Genomic DNA, 22,969 nt, shown 5'->3' with positions numbered 1-22,969 from the left:
CCACAGACATTCTTGGATACATCCAGGGTGTCATCCGCAAATAATCGAGGTCTGCGAATTATAATCCGTGAATTTTAAGGGCTTGCTGTGTAAAAAAACCTGTGACATGAATTACTTTTTTTGCCAATTTGATAAAAGATTAAATCTAAAGGAAATGGAATTGTTCATTATACATAATATCATAACATTAATATAAAAATATTGTTTTGTGGTTACATTATAAAATACTTTTAATGCTTAACAAATTAAAATAAATCATGAAGTTCACATATACTGTATGTCACTACCAACTGATTAAAAACATGTTTGAGCTTAACTTGATGCTGTCATTAACAGATGCTGTCTGATGCTTTGTACAAGTCAGCAGTGGACCAGATGGTGAAGGTCCTGGTCAACAGCACCTCCAAGCGCCCTGTCCCCACCTACTACTACCTCCTCAATACTACTGTTGAGGCCCTGAAGCTTCCTTTCTGGAGAGAAGTTAGTATACAGTAACAGTTGTGCATGCTCTTGGTGTCTTATTCACTTTGGAAAGAGCAAAACTGTCTCCCATTTGTGGGGATAACTCTCTCCTAGTCAAAGAGGTTAACAAAGTTTGTAGCTCCAACATGACTTAAGTGACATTTCGTCTGTAGACTGCAGTAATTTCATGTAGCCAGCTCTGCCTCGCCAGGTAATGAAAGCTGGTATTAAACACCTCAGAATAATATCCCTTAAACGTGATATATTGTCATGGTACAGCTAAGAGGTAACTATTGTCAGATACTGCATTCACATTTACTGTTTTAGATATATGTATTAGGATGATTATCTTGTTAAAGTAATGGGTGTAAAGTGTCCTCTTTCTATTTCACAGCTTAAGGAAGAGACCTCAGCTATTATTTCTGTTATTCCAGATTCCCAACAACATTGAGTATTACTTCCTCTCTGGTGCACCATTCATGGATCCAGACTTCTTCCCGGAGAACTACCGTGTGTCTCGTGAGCAGTGGGGGGAGGGAGACCGTAATATCTCAGAGTTCATGATGAGAGCCTTCGCCAACTTCGCCAAGTGGGGGTGAGTTTTAAGTGTGTGTGGAACTGTCAGGATTGAAAAAAACATATCACAAATGATTTAGGACAATACACTGATTTAAATCATGTCATAATGAAATCACAAGTGTACAGAAATAAAGAAACATTGAGAGAGATACAAAATCTTAGAGGATTGGTAAAAACAGCCCAAAAGCATTTGCAGTGGAGGAATGTGGTCGCCAACCCTCAGATATGAGGACGATACTCTGATTGATTGATTTGTTTGTTGTTGTCCTCTGATATCTCTGTAGCTATTGATGCTGTTGTAAATATTATATACCGTACATACAATCCAAAATAAGTCAGTGTGGTGACAGACAAATGTTTAATTGTTTACTGCTTATGAAAATTGAGGACATGAGCAAGTGTATGGAGGGATGTCTTCTCTTATCACAGCCTTTCTTTTTACTTATTTCTCTTGTCTTGTACTACATTCTATTATTTCCTCCCATGTTGAGTGTTCTTCCTGGAACCATTACACACAAGACTGTGCTTATAAGTAAAGATAGTAGATAGATAAGAAAGAAATTAATGTTTCTTAATTTTTTTGGTCAGGAACCCAACCCAGACCCAGGTGAAGATACTGAAGGTGAACTGGGAGCCTGTGTTGGAGGGTAACCTTAAGTACCTGAGTATCAACACCACATTCAACACCAGTATGCACTTCAACTACCGCCAGCCCTACAACACCTTCTGGAGTGTTTACGTACCTCAAGTCATACGTGAATGGGTGCCTACTGTTCCACCACCAGTGAATGTAAGTACTGTATAGTCTTTGGGTGTTATAATACTCATTGCAAATATTTACTGAAACTTCAACCAAGGACAGTAACTTATGATGTAGATTGTCAGTACAGTAATATATCTCTCAAACAGCTCACAAGTGCAGTATGTATTAAAATTTACAATATGTGATACTGTGCAAGTGTTTGGAAACTATAGTGTACAGTATTTATTTTTGTTTAAACTCCAGAATGCAACGCCTAGGTTTTAACCTAGGTATGTTAATGCCTAGCAATAACTCGCCAGACAAACATACAGGCAATTAAAACATCTAATAATTACTTAAGTAATATTAGGAGGACACGTCGCTACCTGGCACTTAATTGCAGTTCTCGAAACCCCCTCCCTCAGCCCCCATCATACACACTGCCACCGTCATCTTCTTGCCTGGCGATTCAGCTGTAAATACACACAAAGAAGGCTCCGCGAATTTGTGTTGTAATAGCCGAAATACTAAATTCCACGAGGATTTTATATACATGTATGGTATTTATACTTCTTAGCACAGTGAGGAAGTAGAGTGATTTTTATTTTGTTTATGTCTCTCAATTATTGTGTTTGGGACAATTTCTTATACGATCTCTGGTCAGCATCATGGCGACCACAGCGCATCTTCTTTATGAAGTCGCTAGATCGTTTGTGACTATATCCCCTGCTTTCAAGTCACTCGGTGAATGTCGCTGCGCCCTCCCGGGCTCGTCTTCACTGAAAGAAGATATATAGATATATATATATTTATATATACATATAGGCCTATATGTATACTGTATCCGATTTTCTTTGTCCCAATTATACACATGCTAGTATGAATACCATGTGGCTATCTCTCTTCCTACTCTTATGTTCGTTCACAAAATTTTTTGGGCTTCCGCCCTTGGTTTTCTAATTCTCTCAGCATAAAGGCCAGAGTTGAGTTTTTCTCTTCATAACTTCATTTTATTGATGTCCTCAGTAGTGGGTTCAGCCTTTCCAGGCGAACTTTAGCGAGGCTGCTAGACTTAGTGTTCCTTCCGGAATGCTGACCTTCCGGTCTTACTAGCAATTTAGAGTTATGTTGAGATGGACCTTGCATCCTTTTATGGGTTATATGAGAACCATTCAGGGTGGAATGATACCCTGTAGACTTATAAGTAAAACATATGATACCCTGTAGACTTATAAGTAAAACATATGATACCCTGTAGACTTATAAGTAAAACATATGATACCCTGTAGACTTATAAGTAAAACATATGATACCCTGTAGACTTATAAGTAAAACATATGATACCCTGTAGACTTATAAGTAAAACATATGATACCCTGTAGACTTATAAGTAAAACATATGATACCCTGTAGACTTATAAGTAAAACATATGATATCCTGTAGACTTATAAGTAAAACATATGATACCCTGTAGACTTATAAGTAAAACATATGATACCCTGTAGACTTATAAGTAAAACATATGATACCCTGTAGACTTATAAGTAAAACATATGATACCCTGTAGACTTATAAGTAAAACATATGATACCCTGTAGACTTATAAGTAAAACATATGATACCCTGTAGACTTATAAGTAAAACATATGATACCCTGTAGACTTATAAGTAAAACATGATACCTTGGTTAATAACAGAATACTCTTGATAAGGCATAGAGTATAGGAAGAAAATGAAGGTGAATCAAGGGTGAATCTTGGTTATCACTGCTTCTTGTCACACTATAACATGTAAATGAGAAAGTTTTTCCTGGGTAATTTATTTATTTTTTTATTCATACTGTATATATTTTTTGTTTACTTGTGGATAAAGTTAATACAGTAATTAGCCAAATAGATATTTACAGTATTAAGTCTTCAGAGAAATAATGTAATAAATGTTGGCTTTTTATGTACTTTTTTTTCCATCACTTATCAGCTTACTAGCTGTTCAGGCGGTTGGTCTATCCAGTGTTAGTACAGGAGGAAACTGGAGTCTGGTTAACCTGTGATGTTTGGTAGTGAGGGTCACACCCTTCTCAAGTGTGTCCAGGGCGAAGCTTAAACCCTTGACATAATGGAGAGTTATGCCCTTTACCACTGTACAGTATTACCAACACCCTAACTCTATAGGTACTGTACAGCAGTAACGTGCATCTCTTATTACTATGTCATGGGTTCAAGACCTGGCCCAGACACCCAGTGTGACCCTCACTACCAAACATCACATGTTTTCTCCTGTACTAACACTGGACCATAAAGCTTGTAACATACTGTAAGTAACAAAGAACAAAGTAACCATCCAAATGGCTAGTACTGAGGCTGATAAGTGGTGAAAATATAAAAATTTAATTAGATTAATGTATATCTTGTTCCTTCAGCCTTGGACTCAGCTCAGCCAGCCTATTGTGGCAGCTTTTTATGGCTCCCTCGTCTTCTTAGTGGTCCTGGTGGTCATTCTCTTTGTTTGCTGTGGTCTGTGGAAGTCTGCCAAGAGGTATGTCTGCTAGTACTGTACTTTATCAACTCATAATTCTGAATTTAGTGAGTGTTAGTGTACTTTTAACTGTGTCCTAAAAGTATTTACAGTACAGTATTTTCAACTGCTTTCAGTGTTCATAGTTTATAAATTATGTATATAACATTAATTTAGTAGCTGGTGTGTGCTAGTCTGGATCAGCTAATTACCGGTAATCTCTATAATGAAATCGTTCATTTACCTTACCTTGCCTTACCTTGCTTACCTAGTGTCCCTCTCATGTAGTCAAAATGCCATTGCAGTATAAGCTGATGTAATTTTCCCTATGTGAGGTTCTCACAGTGTTGCCAGCTATTTGCTATACCCAGTTATGTTGTTCTTGCTATTGATTGTATAAAAGTTTGTGTCGTTTTTCCCAAGCTACTGTTGAGCCAGAGTGATAAGCAGGGTCCTTGCTTATAGACCTTCCTGATGCCCAGAAAAGTACAACTGTATTTGTTGTCCTTTTACTAATGCTCTAGTGAGTAGGGATAAGATCATAAGCAACAATATTTTTCTCATACAAAAACATCCATTTATCACATAGATGAATTTGCAAAAAGTAGTGTGATAGAGTACTCACTGTACTGTATATACTTGAGAAAATATAGAAAGTTAAACATAATTTTTCCTGGTCTTAAGCTGAACAAAAGAGAAAAAATGAATATAGTTGAGCATTTGACATCAATATAATTTTGAATAAAGATGTACACATACACATGAATTCAATCATTTAGTTCTGAGAATGTATTATTGTAGGAGACTTGTATATAGTGTACAAGTATCTATTGACTCCCATATGATATTTACTGACCAATTCTGATATCAAGAGCATTATGAAATAAATCATAGTATGACTTATGTGGGGGGAGGACACAGCCTAAAGCCCAACAACATCCTGATGTCAATGCACAACTAATATTCATGAACTTGTACATCACTAACACACCATCTTAAACATCAGTACGAACTTATGTACAGTTGTGGAGCAAATTTTTTGTCACTAGCAATGTGTGGTACAGTACAGTATCTTCCTGAGAGTCATGTGGGTAAGAGGAGATTGGGATTTTAACATTTACAAATATTTACTCAGATAGTTTTGTGTTACATCTTTTTTTTTTATTACTCAGACATAATTTTTAATAAGAAATATTTACCAGCTATAAACCAGTTACTGTTTACTAATATATTGATCCACAAGTAAAGGCCAGTTCCAGTATTGTCAAGTGTTGAGATAATTTTAGCCACAACTGTTATTGGATCTGTCAGCTGTACATAATATTAACCTTATGTGTTAATTAGTAGATGCCTGTATTTATATATTGTTTTTCTTTCATAATGCTAATTTGTGTTTTTATATGAAATTTCACTGGATGTATTTGTGTTCCTGAACTGTTGTAAGTCAGTTCTCTAATTCTCCTTGTCACCAGCAGGTAAGCACATGTTTCTCCTCTAAGCTATTTTTCCTTTAATACTGTATTTCTATGGACTCCATTTCTAAATAACTAGCAATATTACATGTAGCACTAACACACATACCAGCAGACTGTAATGTCCTGTAATACTTGATATACATGAATATTTATACAATTACTAATGCTATGTTGCTATATTTGGTCAAATATGATTGACAAGAGCTGTAGTGGACTCTTGTCTTTCATTCCCATATCAAATTTTTTTTGTGGTTTAGATTATACAGTTTGTAAATAACATATAGAAACTGCTGTTGCATACTGCTTGCTTCTTGTACATGCATTTGAAACAGATCCTTTTTTTACTTTTAATATATTTAGTATATTTAGTTTGCACAATCACTGCTTGTTTTGAAAGCTTTTCGTGGCATACTAATAATTATGGGAAATTGGATGTCATGCGTGTACATATCTGTGTTGTATGTATACTGTACTGAACTGAGACGAAGGTTTGCATGACTGCGGAAATAACACATTCTTTATATTATAATGCACTTGGCACATTCTCCATGTTTGTTAAACTGTTATGCACAAGTTTGTCATCAGCTCCCGAGAAGCTAACCACTTGGCTGCACTTTGACAAAACACAGAAAACATTATTCATTTTTAACCTGTCCCCAGCAATAAATCACTTTAATATAACTGCAAAGTAGAAACAGATAAATAACATAACTCAAATATTTTTATACCATAATTCTAAAAAAGGTAAATTATTAATTTCTGTAAAAATCAGTTGTAGGTAATTCATTCAGCTTATTACATGTATCTGGTTAGTACAGCATTATTTATAGAATGAGCAAAACACTTACCTGTGCACGTGCGTGCGTGTGTGTGCACGTGCGTGTGTGTGTGTATGTGTGCGCGTGCGTGCATGCTTATAACACAACCACAACACATGTAATGAAAATAAGAACTTATGGACATTGAAGTTTGTTTTGACACTTATTTACATACTCATTTATTTTAAAGTTTTTTCATGAAGTAGAAAACATATTTTTAAAAAGATGAAAGGAATCCATTATTCTGTAGTGCTTAAGTTTGTAAACATATTTACACAATGGTATACAGCAGTCATCTTTATCATTAAGTGGTACAAAAGTTATTTAATATATATGGTACAATGCTCCAGATTTCATTTGTTATAAGAGCAAATTTATTATCGACAATTTCTTGCTAACATCAGTAACTTGAATCACAGCATGAAGGGCAGTAGTTGCCCATTACAAACTAAAATAATTTGATTTGTAGAGTAGATGTATTCAAGTTACCATATTTTATGGCATATAAGACGCACTTCTTTCTGAAAATGGCTCCAAAAAGTCAGCCTCTGTGCTATATGTGTGAAGTTAAGGCCTCCTTTAGGCTAATGAATCCCCCAGTTGCTGTCTCCCATAGGATAAACTCTACCTACCGTAATCAAAATCCAGAATTAAAAATATGTTACTGTGTATTTAAACAATATTATAGCTTTAAATTAATTAGAGTAACTAGTAATGATGATAACCCAAGATGATTAATACCTATGGGGCACTCAACTGATCAGAGGTAAATAGTAACCATTTCTGAAATTTTATAAGTGTTACTAACTATTAATGTCATATCTGCAACATTTATATTGTTATTTTTTATTAGGAAACATCCTTTAGCTTTTAAAAGAAACTTCAAATTATGATAATAGTGAATAACGTTGACAGTCGTCACTGCGTGTTCGTAGTGTCTCACCAGCGCATAACATCAACTATCAACATGCAGGAAAGACTTGTACTACTCAGTTACCATTACTTGTTTGTGGAGCAATGAGTATGGACAGTATATTTTAGTCCAACAAGTAATGATCATAACAGTAACAACTGAGTGAGTACTAACACATTGATATTACCTTCATTTAAACAAAACTCTGGCTACAGGGGAATAATACACTGAAATATTTGTTCTTAAATATTCCTTACTGAAATACGAGTGTGTCTTATATGACCTTGCATCTTATATGCCCGTGCGTCTTATATGCCCGTGCATCTTATATGCCCATGCGTCTTATATGCCCGTGCGTCTTATATGCCCGTGCATCTTATATGCCATAAAATGCGGTACTTCCTGGTGGTGTCATTAAGAATGTAGAGTAGAACTTCATTATTAATCTCTATAGACACTAAGTTCCTCCTCCTGCCCCAGACAGCGGAACAAGGCCCTGACAGACCTGGTGTATTACAAAACGGAGACTGAGGCGCTTAGCATCGGTGAACAGAAAGATGATGTGCGTGACTATTTTGCAAAAATGGAGCAGCTTTCTCCCACACGATCTGTGACACCAAGCACCAATGTTTAGCCCTTGCTTCAACTAACAATTGTTTGCTGTAGACTGTTATGGTTTGTGTTTTCCTGCAATTAACACTGTTGCTTTTTTTACTTTTGGTTGTTGATTTTTAAACAGCTATTTGGAGAATTAGATAAATTTCTTTACTTTAAAGCATGATATTAGTGAACTTTGGAGATGGAGTCCATTACTTGATACTGTACCTCATAGATTGAACAGTTGCTGAGGGTAAACCTCTTAAAGCACCAGGACAAGAGGCTCTGTACCTGACCTCTCCTTCTCTTTCATCCCAGACAGAGGAACAAAGCTTTGGATGATCTCCAGTATTTCTCCACCGACAACCTTGGTCCTCCACATGAGTCTGATGATTACAAAGTGAGAGAATATCTAGATAAGTTATCTAACAACAACCACCAGGAACAGTCACGTTCTGTCACGCCCAACACAGTTACTACCGATACTGCAGATTTCACTGATGGTACCCTCACGAGGACCAGGGAGCCTTACCGTCCAGGCTACCATAATACTAATGTTGCAAAATCAGTGGACCAGCTGACTGTCCAGTATGGTACTGCTCAACATGGTCCTCCCCAACATGGTCCTCCCATGTCAAAATCTGATGGTAATATTCTCCAGAACTACCAAGATTATCCAACCTCAGGCAGGGGCCCAGAGCTTAATGGAAGACAACAACAGAGGCCTGTTACTCCAACCTCTATGGTCCACTCCGAGCATAATGGCCGGCCACCTCAGGACTATATGATGACACAACAGCAACGGCCAGTTACTCCAACCTCTATGGTCCACTCAGAGCCTAATGGCCGGTCACCTCGGGACTGCATGACGACACAACAGCAACGGCCCATTACCCCCACCTCTATGGTTCATTCTGAGCCTAGTGGCCGGCCACCTCAGGACTACATGATGGCACAACAGCGGCCTGTCACTCCCACCTCTATGGTCCACTCAGAGCCCAGTGGCCGGCTACCTCAGGACTACATGATGGCACAACAGCGGCCTGTCACTCCCACCTCTATGGTCCACTCAGAGCCCAGTGGCCGGTTCCCTCAGGACTATATGATGACTCAGCCACTGGTGCATTCTACAGAGCCAAAAGTGAGGACTCCAGTACCTGCCACGAGAACCTCTGTTGCTACCATAACCTCCACCACTGGCCTTCTCAACACAGAACTGTGATCCACATTCCCCCTACTCTCATGTAGTGAGGTTCATACTTCTTGTTATGGCATTTTTAAGACTAGTGTTGGTTATCTTGAACTTTGGTGATTATAAACAATAGCTGCATTATACACCCACCAATGGAGATGCACCAAACCATTTTCTTTGAAATGTAATCAGTGTAATTTATAGCCGCCATATTTATTCTCTTAACAAATTCTTCCATCTAAATTTCATCTTTCAGCACAAAACATTGCGTCTTCAGCGGTGCTCCTCTGAGTGCCAAAATTGAACTAATCATGGAACATTATTATGAAAATGTATACAAGTGATTGTCTTTCAAAGCAGAAGTGAGGTGACTTTCCATGAACTATTGAAATATTGATGATGTAGCCAGCAGGGTTGTGTGATGTGAGAGAAGCACAGACACTGGTGGCTGTGGGACAGGATGAGCTAAACATTGGCAAATACCTTACACCAGTGTACCATTGGTTTAATTATAAACAGTACTGTAAATATGGCATAACAAGTGTCACAAAAGTTTGATTTTATCTATTTATGAACAATGTGGTTAAAAACGTAGCAGCATCACATTTAGGCCAAGGGATTTAAACTGTGTGTGTGTGTGTCTGTGATCTCATATCATAATTGCTATGGATACAGAAGACTCATGTGAGTAATTCTTTGTTGATCATGGACAAAGAAAATAATATATGTTATGTAATATTGTAGACCACTAGAATAATACAGTACAGTACTATACTAATATGACATTTTCTACGTAAGGTCCCACAATTAAGATCACAGTAGAGATTTACTGTATGTAATGAGTTATTAAATTTAAGGTTATTTGTCATAAAAGTAAGATGAGATTATTTTTATATATTCTCAGAAGTAAAAACTGACTGAGTTTTATAAAAAATGAGGCAACTTGAGCCAGTGTAAACTTTTGACAGCACTGTTGGTGTTTGATACTTCAGAACCTTGCCAGTAATTGTTCACTCAATCACGTCTTCAACACCTAAAAACAACTACATATTTTTCTTTATGTTTTGACCAAGATAGGAACTATCTTTTCTTTCTTTTATATATATATATAAGAGGATAATAGAAATTCTCAAAGAAAACACATCTTGTAATTACACAATAAACAAGATTCAAGTTCATGTGTAGCATTTTTGTGTACAGTACTGTAATGTACGGTACTACTGGAAAATTTACTCCATATAACATTGTTTAAACCAGCTAGATTGGAACACCTTGATCAGTTTATACATGGGTACATTTTGGCCTAGACCATTTTATACCATAGGTGTAAAGTGATTTAGACCAGACACTATCCCAGGGTTGATTCTGACCTGTGACCTAACGTATACCATAGTGTACGTTTGGTGATCTGCCCCATGGTATAACCTCTCCAATACCCCACAGGGGTATAGAATGGTTGGGGTATTATCTCAGTCATGTGATCACTAAAGGAGTTAACTTCTTGATGTATAAATTTGAGAAAGATAGACTACCAGGGTTCTCACTGTTACCATGCACTAATACAGATTAAGTGTTGGTACCTTTCATCTTCCTTGGCTAGTTTTCAAAGATTGGTCTTGAGTATTAGACCCATATTAAGAGAGCTATATAGTTAGTGTTTTGATAGTATAAAATGTATAAAAGTAATGGAAACAATGAAAGCATAACCTTAGATTTCACAACATTTTTATCATCAAGACAGACTGAGGTGAAGTGTTTCATACACACATTCGAACTAATTACATTATAAAAATTATTTTCTTCCCAAAGAATATGTGTTAACTAAGCTATTGGTAGTTTATTTACAATACAGCTTTATTGAGTTAAGTTAATATTCAAATGTTACCTAGGATGTCTCAAATAGGAAAGTTGAAATATGTTATCTGCATGTCTTGAGTACTGTCACAAGAGGCAATAGTAACACAGGTGAATGAGTTTCACCATATAGTTGATTCAGGAAGGTGATAGTCTTTCACATGTTCTGAGTTATTCAGAATCTTTGTGTTTGGAGGCCAGATTGTCTTTCTCAACTTCTGACACAAAATCTAGTCTAAGGTCTTTGTATGAACAGTTTTTTTGTATGAATGTGTTTTACTGATTTTGTGGAGTTTTATCAACAAATGTACAAATATCTAAAATGAATATGCCTATGATGATTTACTTTTAGGCAGGGAGGCAGTACTGATGGTAATGAATTCCCCTGTAGTTTCCTTCACCACTGACGATGACAAGTGTTTTAATAAGTAACAGTCATCTCACCTGCCATATGTAATACCCCACAACATAATATATGATGGGTTAGTACAGTCTGCAGGTACCCCTTGTTATCCGAATGGTCGTTAATCGAAAATTCGCTTATCTTTAGATTCTACTGTATTCTTACAATTCTTTTTCACTATCCGATATTTCCTTATCTGAGTGTTGGTCTGATTGAGAATTCAAATCATATGCCAGATACAGCCAGGGAGTTAGCTGGGGGCAGCCATCTTGGACCCTAGACTTGCGGACCATTTGCATGGTGTTCAGTGTAAGTGAATTGCTCACTCTTTATCTGTTTGTATTCTTGCCATCCTTTATGAATCTTTAGCAATGACATCCAAGTGTTGTTTTGATTTCTTGGCTACCCCCACCATTGCCAAGAGAATGCATAAGCCTGCGATAATGAAAAGCAAGTTTGAAGTAATCAAGCGTCATGAATGCAGGGAACACACAAGCAAGATTGGGAGAGATCTGCCTCACATAAGGTTATGTACCAACTGTATATGTATTTTACCTTATTTATCTGTCTTTATTTATTTTTTATTTTTTTTTGTATACTACAGTAACGTCTTAAATAGAATTTCGGTAATTATGTAAATCACAAGAATAAACCAAAACGCAGTAAACTTCGCTGCAAAATGTAAAATAATATACTGTATTGGGGTTTCTTGTTGGTTGGGAATTGATTTCATTTTGTATTTATATTATAATATTATATTTTTTCAGTAACTGCATCCTATTTTGTCCATTTATTATGTCATTTTCTATCTGAAAATTTGATAGCTGAATGGGATACGTGTATAATGCCCACGTTACATCAAGGACCTGTAAGACTTGTGTGAGTGACAGGTAGTAAAACTGTCTCTTACTGTATGTCATTGATAAATTACAGTAAATATTTTTGACTGTTAACGCATGACAACTTTGGAGAGAAGACTTACCATAGTTGATGGTTTTATAATTTGTATGTGATGATGGCTGTCATGAGAAGTGACAAGGTCAGCTGGAAGAGGATAAAGGGAAAAGGAATACTTTTAGTCATAAGATATTGTTACTCTTACTTGTAATATATCAGACAACACTTTTTTCTTTGGTGTTAACTTTCACCACATGAAAGACATTACCATACCATCGTACTCTATGACTGTATGGTGTTTACCAGTACTGTACAGTGTATGTATAGTACTGTATCGTGAATATTCAAGGGTCTGTACAATAGTTAAGCCAGGAAACAAGTGTCTTTTCTTGAAGCCGTCCCGTAGGTCTACCCAGTCATCATTGCTTAAGATATGTAACCTCAGCTACCAGTCTTTGCCATCCAGCACAGTGTCTATACTTAGTGACATGTGTACATATTATGCTTTCTTTATGGACTGTATCATTTAAATTAATGTCAAAATTTTATTATCAACTCATATTGTCTGGTTTAATTAACAAGGGAATTTGTTAATAACCTACCTTAAATTATGGTATATTAAGTCATTTTTATAACCAATAACTTGACTCGAGAGTTGGTTAAAAATTATTGTAACTTTAAAACTGTGTACGTGCAATTTAGACTAACTGGTCCAACATCTCCTTCGTGGGATGCCATGTTTACCCCTGGTGGTCTAGGTCACAATGGCCAATAGAGGAAAATTATCATGAACAGGACTATAAAAGACCATACATTTTTCAGGCAACAACCTTACTAAACAATCCTTACTAAAATTACAATTACTGCAGAATGGTATACAGTGTAAGGTTAGTTTCAGGTAGCCTGCTTTAAAAAGAAATTATTGGTTAAGGTGTTCATGGCATTTTTCCAATCTTGCCCCTTATGCCTACTTATCAAGCATACACAGTTATGCCACACTCCTCAAGGGGAGATTGTTACCTGTGATGCAGGAGTTTGGGCAGGTGTTTCCTGCTCCCACCCTGGATAAAATATCATACTAACAAAGATTATGTCTAAGTGAATTACAAATTTTTTTAATAAGTGATAAAATAATATTGAATGTGGTAACTGAAATATAATGTATGAAATGTATGCTAGTATAATGTATGAAATTTATTAAGTAAGCCTATTATTTTGATATTACAGTAAACCCTGTGGTGGATAAACATGACAGCCACCTACTGTGTGTCTTTTATAAATATTCTTCTGTTCTTCACAATTTTGTAAATACATGTTCTTTATATACTTTTGTTTAATTTTTCTCATCACTTGCAATAACAGAAAATACTGAAGAATGCTATTAATTAAGGTAAGAGCTTCCATGTGATTTTTTTTAAATATTTGTATTGAATAACAGTTCAATACTGTACTGTACTCGAGTCAGTCAGTGGTGAAGAGGATACCAGTATAAGTACCCACCCGTGTCTCGGGCTGGGACTCGAACCCAAGATACAATTGATATGCTCGTTGTACCACCAACACCAATTAAGATTTCTGACACGAATACACAGTACAGTATATGACTGTTAGATATATTTTAGGTTATCAGAAGAAATTTATTGTAATATAAAAGCCATTAACTCTGTTTATTAACATTAACAAGTCCACTGCGCATGTCAGTTGTTACTTGTCAACTCAAAAAATGTTTGTCAACTTCTGACAAGCTCATCAGTCAGTAATTATGGACAAATATCACGTTATTAGTGATTGGAAAATAGCTAATGCAGGTATATATGTTTATTATATTGCCACTAACTCATTTTATATAGCTTAATGAAGCAGTGGGTCATTTTATGGGTATTTTGGCTAGGTAAACTTTTCTTTTTTTTTTACTTTTATTCTCTTCACCACTGATTGGCTCGTTAGCCGCTTGAGCAATCGGTCACGTCTCTGTTACGCACAGTTGGCAAGTACTGGGCATGCACCGGCTCCTGATTGTATCTGAACCTGCTCCAGTGCTTGTCAAGTCTGGTCTTGAAAGAGCTCACACTCGGTGCCGTCACAACACTCTCTGGCAGATTGTTCCAAGAGTTCACAACTCTCACTCCGAAAAAGATACCCCTCACAGTTTTCTGGGCTTGTGGCTTCTTCAACCTTGAGCTGTGATCCTTTGTGGGGTGAGCGTCCGCCAGCTCCAGGTAAGGGCACTCGACTGAGTAATAAAAAAAAAATAATAATAACGGTTTATTGGAAAAGTTCTGCAGCCCGAAGGCTGAAAATATACATTGGACAAAAATTACTTATTACATACAAAACCATGGGGTGGGTGGGTCGTTTAACAAAAGCTTTCATTTCTGAAAGAAGAAGGAACATGAATTGAACATACAAATTACATATATTATAGTTTACAGTTGATGGCCCGGGCCTGGACTGGTCATGGAGACACCGAGTGGTGTGGTGTTCATGTGGTGTTGTAACTCGACCTCGGGTGTTGATATGAAGGACCTCACGTGGTCATGGGGTCACTGCGTTGTGTGGTGTTCGCGTGGTGCAGTAACAAGTAGTGCCCTTTGAGATGTTTATACACCTCAATTAGGCCTTCCTCACCTCCCTCTCCCCTTGCCTGTCTAGTACAAGCTAGGCAATTTCATGCGCTCCAATCTCTCAGGGAAGCTGAGGTGTCGAAGTTCAGACACCAGTCTGGTAGCCCTCCTTTGGACATTTTCAATCAACTGACAGTCCCTACTCCTAGTATATCTCGGGGACCAGACGGGGTGACTACTCCAGATGGAGACGCACTTCACTCTTGAAGATCTGAACGACCTTCTTATAAGACCTAATAATTTGGTTGCCTGATTCGCCTTCTTCTCGCAATGGCCGGAAAACTTCAGCTCATTGTCAACCTGTACAGTTACCAGCAAATGTCCTCCCACAGCCCTGCTACACAGGGCTGTGGGAGGACTTTTGTTGGCAACTGTACATACCTAGGTCCTTTTCACATTCAGTCTCAATTAATGCAGTTTCTTCGTCCCGTTGGGACATAATGATACACCTCCTTACCGTTGGTACTGTAGTGGATCTCTCCCCTACAACTGCATATCCGCATTCCAATGTGACAGTATCCTAGCAACCAGCGAGCTGCTCAGGGGGCTCACCGGCTGCTACGTCTACCCTAGCAACGGAGTCAAGAAACCGGCGAGTTCCCACGGGTTTACTTCCGGCTGCTGTGTATATAAGCTCGCAGTCTCTCCATTGAGATTCATTCTACCCTACGTTCCTGAACACGCAACATCTCCTCTAACAAAGCTCCTGCACAGATACCTCCTCAAGCACGCTACTCACTGAATGTGTCTTTTGGGCAAGCTTCTCACCACACGGCATCTCCAGCATCAGACTGTCTTGTATATAATATATTTTATATAAGAAAACCGCCACCTAGAGTTTCCATCCATCCATCCTGAGTGCTAGACAATATAACATCACGAAACCCTGCAGTACGTCCTTGTTGCAGCCTCTTACACAATTAGATTGCGAGGTAATTAGTGGTCGTAATGACACTAAGAATATCTAAAATGAAATTTTTTCTATGCTAATTACTCGCCAATTATGGGTTTTTTGAGGTGCGATTTTAGTGTTTATGTGTTATTCTGGAAGTACTTAATTAGTTACGCCCCTTAAGACACAACACTATGCTTTACTCCTTCCGTCCTCCCTCCCACCCAAGAATTGACAATATTTATTTCGTTTAAATAGCTTTGACCAAATATATTTTTTATGCCATATATATTTATTACAATAAATAAAGAAAAATTAATTATTATATACAGTGTAGTGGATTTCTCCCCTACAAACGCTGTTTGTCGCTGAGTAGCCGACCCCGCGAATTCCACAGTGTGTGCCTCGTGGTCTAGGTCAACCAGCGCCGCCTTACATGACGGAGGTCAACTACTAAGCCACCCTACCTCCGCTATTTAAGACCTGACCTCGTGGTGACCACTCTCTTCTAGTTACAGCCGCAGCCAGCAACACCACCACCTCCTCCGCCGCTGCCTGGTGGTCCTCGCTCCCGCCGGTGACCATGGCGACCCACAAGCTGTCCTCTGAGCATCCTCACCAACCAGCTCTCTCTACATCACGCTTGTAACCACGCTGCCTTCCCAGCACCAAGCTGCATTGTACATCCAATACAACATGTATATAGTGAGCACATTGTGAGTCTCCTTTCTCCATCCCATCCTGAGTGTGAACCCAAACATCCCATACCCCACAACAGTACATATGTATTTACGCTATTAGCAACACGTTTAATAATGAGTAATGTCAACATTACGTATATAAAATAAAAAGATTTAAAAGAAAATTAATTAAATGAACTATGATCTTTATTTTAAATTTCTTCATGAGCAAAGCGAGTAATCAGTCGAACATTAACTCACTTCTCACAGCCTATTGATAACACTGCTACTACTACAACTAATAATAATAATAAGAAGAAGAAACGAAGTATTACAGTACACATTTGATAACAATAGAAGCTTGTATTTGCTGTGTGGTTCCATGTAAAGCATTATATTAAGATTCTTGCTAGAGAAAACTTGGATCTTAGTCATAAATCTGTATAAATTAACAAAGATGATTAAGTTTTGAGAATAATGAAAATCTAGTTGGTTAACGACACACGGTAACAATCGTTGTCAATCATTACAATAGTTTGCGCTACAAGGGGTCACAGCTCAAGATTGAAGAAGCTGCAGGTCCGGAACAATTTGCCAGAAAGTGTTGTGACGTTAAGCTCTTTCAAGACGATACCTGACCAACGCTGGAGCAGGTTCAGGTACATTCAGGAGCCGGTGCATGCCCAGTCCTTGCCAACTGTGCGTTACAGAGACGGGACCGATCGCCCAAGTGGCTAACGAGCCAATTGATGGTGAAGAGGATAAACGCTACTTGAATAGCCACACTTTATTTTCTATTTAAAACATCGTATTCAATGCTGATTAATTGAATAAGTGGTTATACAATGCTCTAAACTTAATAAATATTTATTTTACATACTGGTAATAAAATCTAGTTTAAGGTTAGTGAGTTTCAAGAAGGATTTCATATTTTTTAATTATCAGACGCTGGCAACTATGAGGGGTGCGGACGACCCGGTAGCCGTCAATGTTAGTCAGTCTTGGCCCGCCTGGCGATGGGGGAGGACGTGTGTTTGTGTGCTGCGATCCTGTCTCTTGCTGTTTAGAGGTTTACAGTTTTGTTGGCAGAAGTGGACCATTTTCCTGCCAGTTCTTATCAGCTGCCCAGAGGTAACCCCAGAACCTATGGTCTTGTAAAAATTTAACAAAAGAAAAATCACATTCGAGCAATAACCAACAAATTTAAGTATTTTATATATTAAAGACTACATATGTCTAAGATAATATTTAATAATTCCGAGAGATAGAATTAAGCCATGTAGAGACCTGTATTGTATAGTACATGTTCAGTGTTCAATATAAAACTTAATGTTGGATTATTAGGCAAATTTACTGACTGAACGATAAGCTTGTGGGGTTCAAGATCCACTACAAGCTGAATATGCAAGAACAATTATTAACATTATACAGTATGCACTGCTAGAACTATGGTAATTTTATTGTTAAATTTTCACTTGTTACTATATGAAATCGAAGTTGAAATTGTTTTTCCGAGGGTTTTTAATGTGTTATGAACGAATTTGATCTTTCCTTTCTGACGCAAAACAAGTTTGAGATTGCACCCCCCTCCCCCCCACCCTCTCTTCGTCTCCGAATCTCGAGATTTGCTATAAAAATCAAGGTAAAAATGTTCAAAACACCTAAAACCATCGGAAAAACAACCCGAATGAACCTAACTGGGGAGCTCCACTTTACTTTGCCTTTACTTTTATCCTTCACCACTGATCGACTCGTTAGCCGCTTGGGCGATCGGTCATGTCTGTTACTTTTCTTTTTCTTTTATCCTCAGTCGTTCGATGTTTTGCGTGTGTACCGTAGTTATTATCTTCGTTATCTGGGCAGTGTTAGTGAATCTGTACCTTGTGGTCAGGAAATAGAACTCTTAACCTAAACTTACCTAACCTAATTTACCTTGCCTAACCTAACCCTTTTTATAATACATTTGTAGAGATAATCAAAGGTTAAAGGTCATAATCGTGGAATCGAGTTATGTTTATACTGGTGGTGGTTAGGTGGTGTTAGGTTAGGAAGAGAGTAGGTGAAAGAACAGAACCCTGTGGGACACCTCTATTGGTAGAGAAAGAGCTCGAGATTGATCCCTTAACAACTGCCATTGATTGGTTCTCAAGGAAGCTGGAGACTAGAAAGTCGGGGAGAGAAACCATAAGAAGGAAGTTGAGAAAGCAAAGTCTTGTGCCATACCCTGTCAAATGCTTTGGAGATGTCGAGGGCCACAACGAAAGTTTCCCCATAATCCCCAAGAGAGGATGACCAAAGATGGGTGCAGTAGGAGAGCAGATCACCAGTAGATCTCGCCTGGTGAAAGCCATACTGGTGATCTGACAAAAGAGAATGGCCTTCAAGGTGACGGAGAAAATGGGAGTTAAAGATAGTTTCGAAAATCATAGAGAGGGATTAGAATTGTCACCCTTCTTCGGGATGGGTTGAACTAAGGCATGCTTCCAAGAAGAAGGAAAAGTTTGGGTTTTGAGGCAGAGGCGAGCAAGCACAGAGGCCAGGGCTTCAGCACATTCCCTCAGAACACGAGGGGGTATTCCATCCGGTCCATGTGCCTTACTCACATCTAACCTGGATAACACACTGGTATCCCTTCGAGTGGACATTATAGGAAAGTACATAGGTTCAGTAAGAGGAGCAGGAGTAGGAGGGATAGTTGGAATTGTCTAAGGTAGAATTAGGGGAGAATAAGGTGCCAAAGAGATTGGCTTTGTCAGGGGGAGAGTTGGCTATAGAGTTATCAGGTCGGAAGAGAGGAGTACATAAGTTATTACAGATGTTTTTGATTAAGGGCCAGAGGGATTTGCTAGGGGAAGAATAAGTCAGGTCAGCGGTCTTTCTTTTTATAAAATTCTGCTTGGCCCTAAGAAGAATAGCCTTTCAATGATTCCTAGAAGTAATGAAAGAGGTGTTGGTAATAGGAGATAGCTTCATAGCTTGATATGCCCTATCACCCCGTGCATGCAAGAGAGCAGGAGTGATCAAACCATGATTGTAATGTGAAAGTTTTGATAGAAGATGGGGTAAATGCACTCATACCACCCTGTATAACCCCAGCAATGCTGTCAGCACAGAGGCGTCCCGAGTGGAAAAGCAACCTTCATCCCAAGGAAATTCCGTGAAGAATTCTCGCAAGGATTGCCAGCTTGCCCTCTGATAGTGCCAATGTTGACATTTAGAGGGGGAGGTGGTCGTGCCCAGTTTGATTTGATAGAAATAAGATTGTGATCAGAAGACCCTATGGGGGCAGAAATTGAGTATGCATAGTGTGAGGGGTTAGAGGTAAAACAAAGATCAAGAGGGTTAGTAAGTTGATCGTGACCATCAGGACCTTGTGTAGGGTGTTTGATTATTTGTTCCAAATCATTAAGTAGGGAAAAAGAATGCCTCGGCTCCACATGGATCATCCCTTGCAGAGCCAAGCCACTCACTGTGATGCACATTGAAATTCCCTAGGTAGAGGATCTTGGTGTTGGGGTGTGGAGATAGCAACGACTCGTGGCAAGAAGTGAGATAGTCAGATTTAAATAGTTGGGAGAACAGTATAGGAAACAAAGAAAAAGTCACAGTTGGTAGAGATATTTTGAGCCAGATGACATCTTAAAGGGAAGATTCAAGATCTGGTAGTCGAGCTATGGGTGTACTTGTGTTGCAGTAGGCGCTTACACCTCCCTTAGAACGGAAGTCGGTATAAAGGTTGTAGTTGGAGACTTGAAAAGGTATGGATGAAGCTGCTTTGGTCAGTTGAAGTTTGGAAGTAGTAAGAGGTCGGGGAAGAGGTTAATAGATGGTGCTCCACAGAAGGAAAAAAAGTCTATCCTCCAGCAACCATGGTGGGGTCAGTGAGGCACCAGTAACCCTGGGGTCCACAACCTTCCCGACCAGTGGGACCCATCCAAGAAGGCCCCGCTTCAATATTAATATCAACTGACATAGGAGAATAAAATAGAATGAATAAAACAGATCAAGAATGAGTGGTTATATTTGTTTTGTCAATAGTAAGACAATTGAGACCCCTGCTGTTAAAGTTAGTGTTCATTTTTGGTGGATATCAACAAAATATAATGAGGCTCAGACAATGACACAAACGATGTTGCTCTTTCCAGTATATTTTCGGGACCTTCCGTAAAAACGAAACAAACATAACATGCGCATTCAAAGTGGCGCTTTATTCCACAACTAACACAAAACATAATACAACATATTCACATAAATATGGGATAACCTAGTTTATATCTAACTCCTGCAATTGTGTAAATGAGGCAGAAAGTCAGATCATTAACCTGGGACTTGGTCACATATGGCAGCAGGGTCTACCACTAGACAATACAGGTACATTATGCTTCCAATATCTTTGCAGGCGGTAGTACCTCCCTGTTTGGTAGCTGCCTACTGGCTATATTCAACAATGTTTGTATTCCTGTTTCTCAGAGTAATTTCATTCCTCCAGTCAGTCCCCCTTAATGCCATGTTGTGTATTAATGCCTGTAAACTGGCTTGGCTTAATAAACTGCAGTTCCGTTATCTATAAATACATCCAACAAGGATTAAGTTTCTTGCCTTTAGTTTAATTTTATGCCATTAATATTCCCAATCCTTCCTCTGCCGTCAACCTTGGCATTATTGACTTGCCTGCATCTGTAGTTGTCCCGGTTTATCCAATACTCTGTTCCCAGTTCAGTTAATACAGGTAACTATACTGTTTCTACACTAACCTGGCCTGTAATCCACTTTCTTCACTTGGTATAAATTTTATATAGAATACAAGTACTGTTTAGTATTTCCACTCTAACTTGACCTATAAGCCATGCCCCTCTTCTATTCTAATAGCTGATTGGTTCATAGAAAATTCAAACTGTTCACATTGGTAAGCAGGTCTGTCATTATAATTTTTTTTAAATATCTGGACTATTAAAATGTAAATGATCTCAAGGCATTAGCACTTCAGAGGTTGTTAGAAAATGTTAAGTATTTATTATAAAAGGTGGATATAAATACTGTACAGGCTTATATACACAGTCCTGGGGAGGTAAAATGCTCAGGGGAACCAATCAGCTATGAGTATAGAAGAGGGGCGTGGCTTATAGGTCAGGTTAGCGTGGAAATACTATACAGTACTGTACAGTATCGTACTTGTATTCTATATAAACTTTATACCTAGTGAAGAAAGTGGATTACCTGTTATAAATGGTGGAATTTAAAGTTTTTTAATAAAATTTACAAGGAACTTCATGTAGTTGTAAAGAATTGTAAATTAATATTCTCAGTTGATGGCCTGATGTTGTTTGTAGACAGTCCTTGGATTAGTCCAACACATAATTGTAAATGTTAGTTTTTTAAAATTGTAACTTGGTTTTGGTTATTTTGTTACTTTTGTTTTTTAATGTTGCCACATTCTTACAAGAAATTAATGGAGTGTTGAATGTTACTAGGCCTTACTCTTATCAACAGTTCTTGAATGTAATAATGGACATCAATAATCTAGTACTGTACAGTTCTATAAAACATTGTAGGGGGCAGTTAACAGTATAATCGGGGGGATGACTTCATAATACTGTACACTGTATCATAGCTTATTTGTCAAAATATCGGTGATATCACTTCAGTACTGTATTAGTCAAAGACCTATGGTAAAAATAAGGTTGCATAACTGTGTTTTTCTCCACTTCATATTTGGTGCTTAAGTTGTGCTGTGTAATGCTTCATGTATTCAGTAAACTAGTTCACAGGTGTCACTTAATATACTTAAATATTGTTCGTAGAAATGCTTTCATTAAGTTGAAGTAATTTATATATTACAGTATTATTGGGGTTATGTTCCTGTGAGGGAAAATCTTTACATTGATGAAAATGGCATCAAAATGGTATTCGTTTGTTTGCTTCTGTGTAGTGTACGGTAGACATTTGTTGAAACTTGTTTATAAGGCATATGTACTGTATATTGGGGATACCTGTATATTGATGTAGCATGTACTGTATATAGGCAGTGTACTGTAGGTATACTATTTAATATTTTATTAGTACAGAGTTTTAATAATTCATCATTCCAGGATGATGACTTGAAGATGGAGGATGCAAGAAATGATGACCACAAGAGTTCTTCTGGTGACCTGACACTTGCTGCACCAGAAACACAAGTCAGGTTGGGTACAGTACAGGTCATCTCTCATTGTGGTTTCTTCACTAAACTCTTGACAAGTACAGTAATTGTAACCCATGGACTGCCTTGTCCAGTTAACTCTTCTACGTGTTAATATCAAAAGAGTATTTGTACTGTGCAATACTTG

General features: G+C 37.9%; 1 protein-coding gene across 1 annotated transcript in view; it reads left to right on the top strand.

Annotated features, from left to right (window-relative positions):
* Positions 1 to 13,771, top strand: part of LOC121859061 — a 30,391-nt gene extending 16,620 nt beyond the window's left edge. Inside the window, exons 9-13 of the mRNA XM_042355721.1 lie at positions 337 to 480; positions 897 to 1,057; positions 1,630 to 1,831; positions 4,204 to 4,319; positions 8,420 to 13,771. Coding sequence (XP_042211655.1) covers positions 337 to 480; positions 897 to 1,057; positions 1,630 to 1,831; positions 4,204 to 4,319; positions 8,420 to 9,323 — 1,527 coding nt within the window. The 3' untranslated portion in view covers positions 9,324 to 13,771. The remainder of the gene's footprint in view (positions 1 to 336; positions 481 to 896; positions 1,058 to 1,629; positions 1,832 to 4,203; positions 4,320 to 8,419) is intronic.
* The last annotated feature ends 9,198 nt before the right edge of the window (positions 13,772 to 22,969 follow it).

Source organism: Homarus americanus, unplaced genomic scaffold, assembly GCF_018991925.1.
Source record: "Homarus americanus isolate GMGI-L3 unplaced genomic scaffold, GMGI_Hamer_2.0 scaffold5773, whole genome shotgun sequence".
In the NCBI taxonomy this organism is placed as follows: domain Eukaryota; kingdom Metazoa; phylum Arthropoda; class Malacostraca; order Decapoda; family Nephropidae; genus Homarus; species Homarus americanus.
Note: the sequence above shows the minus strand (reverse complement) of the source record. Positions and strands in the feature narration are given on the sequence as shown.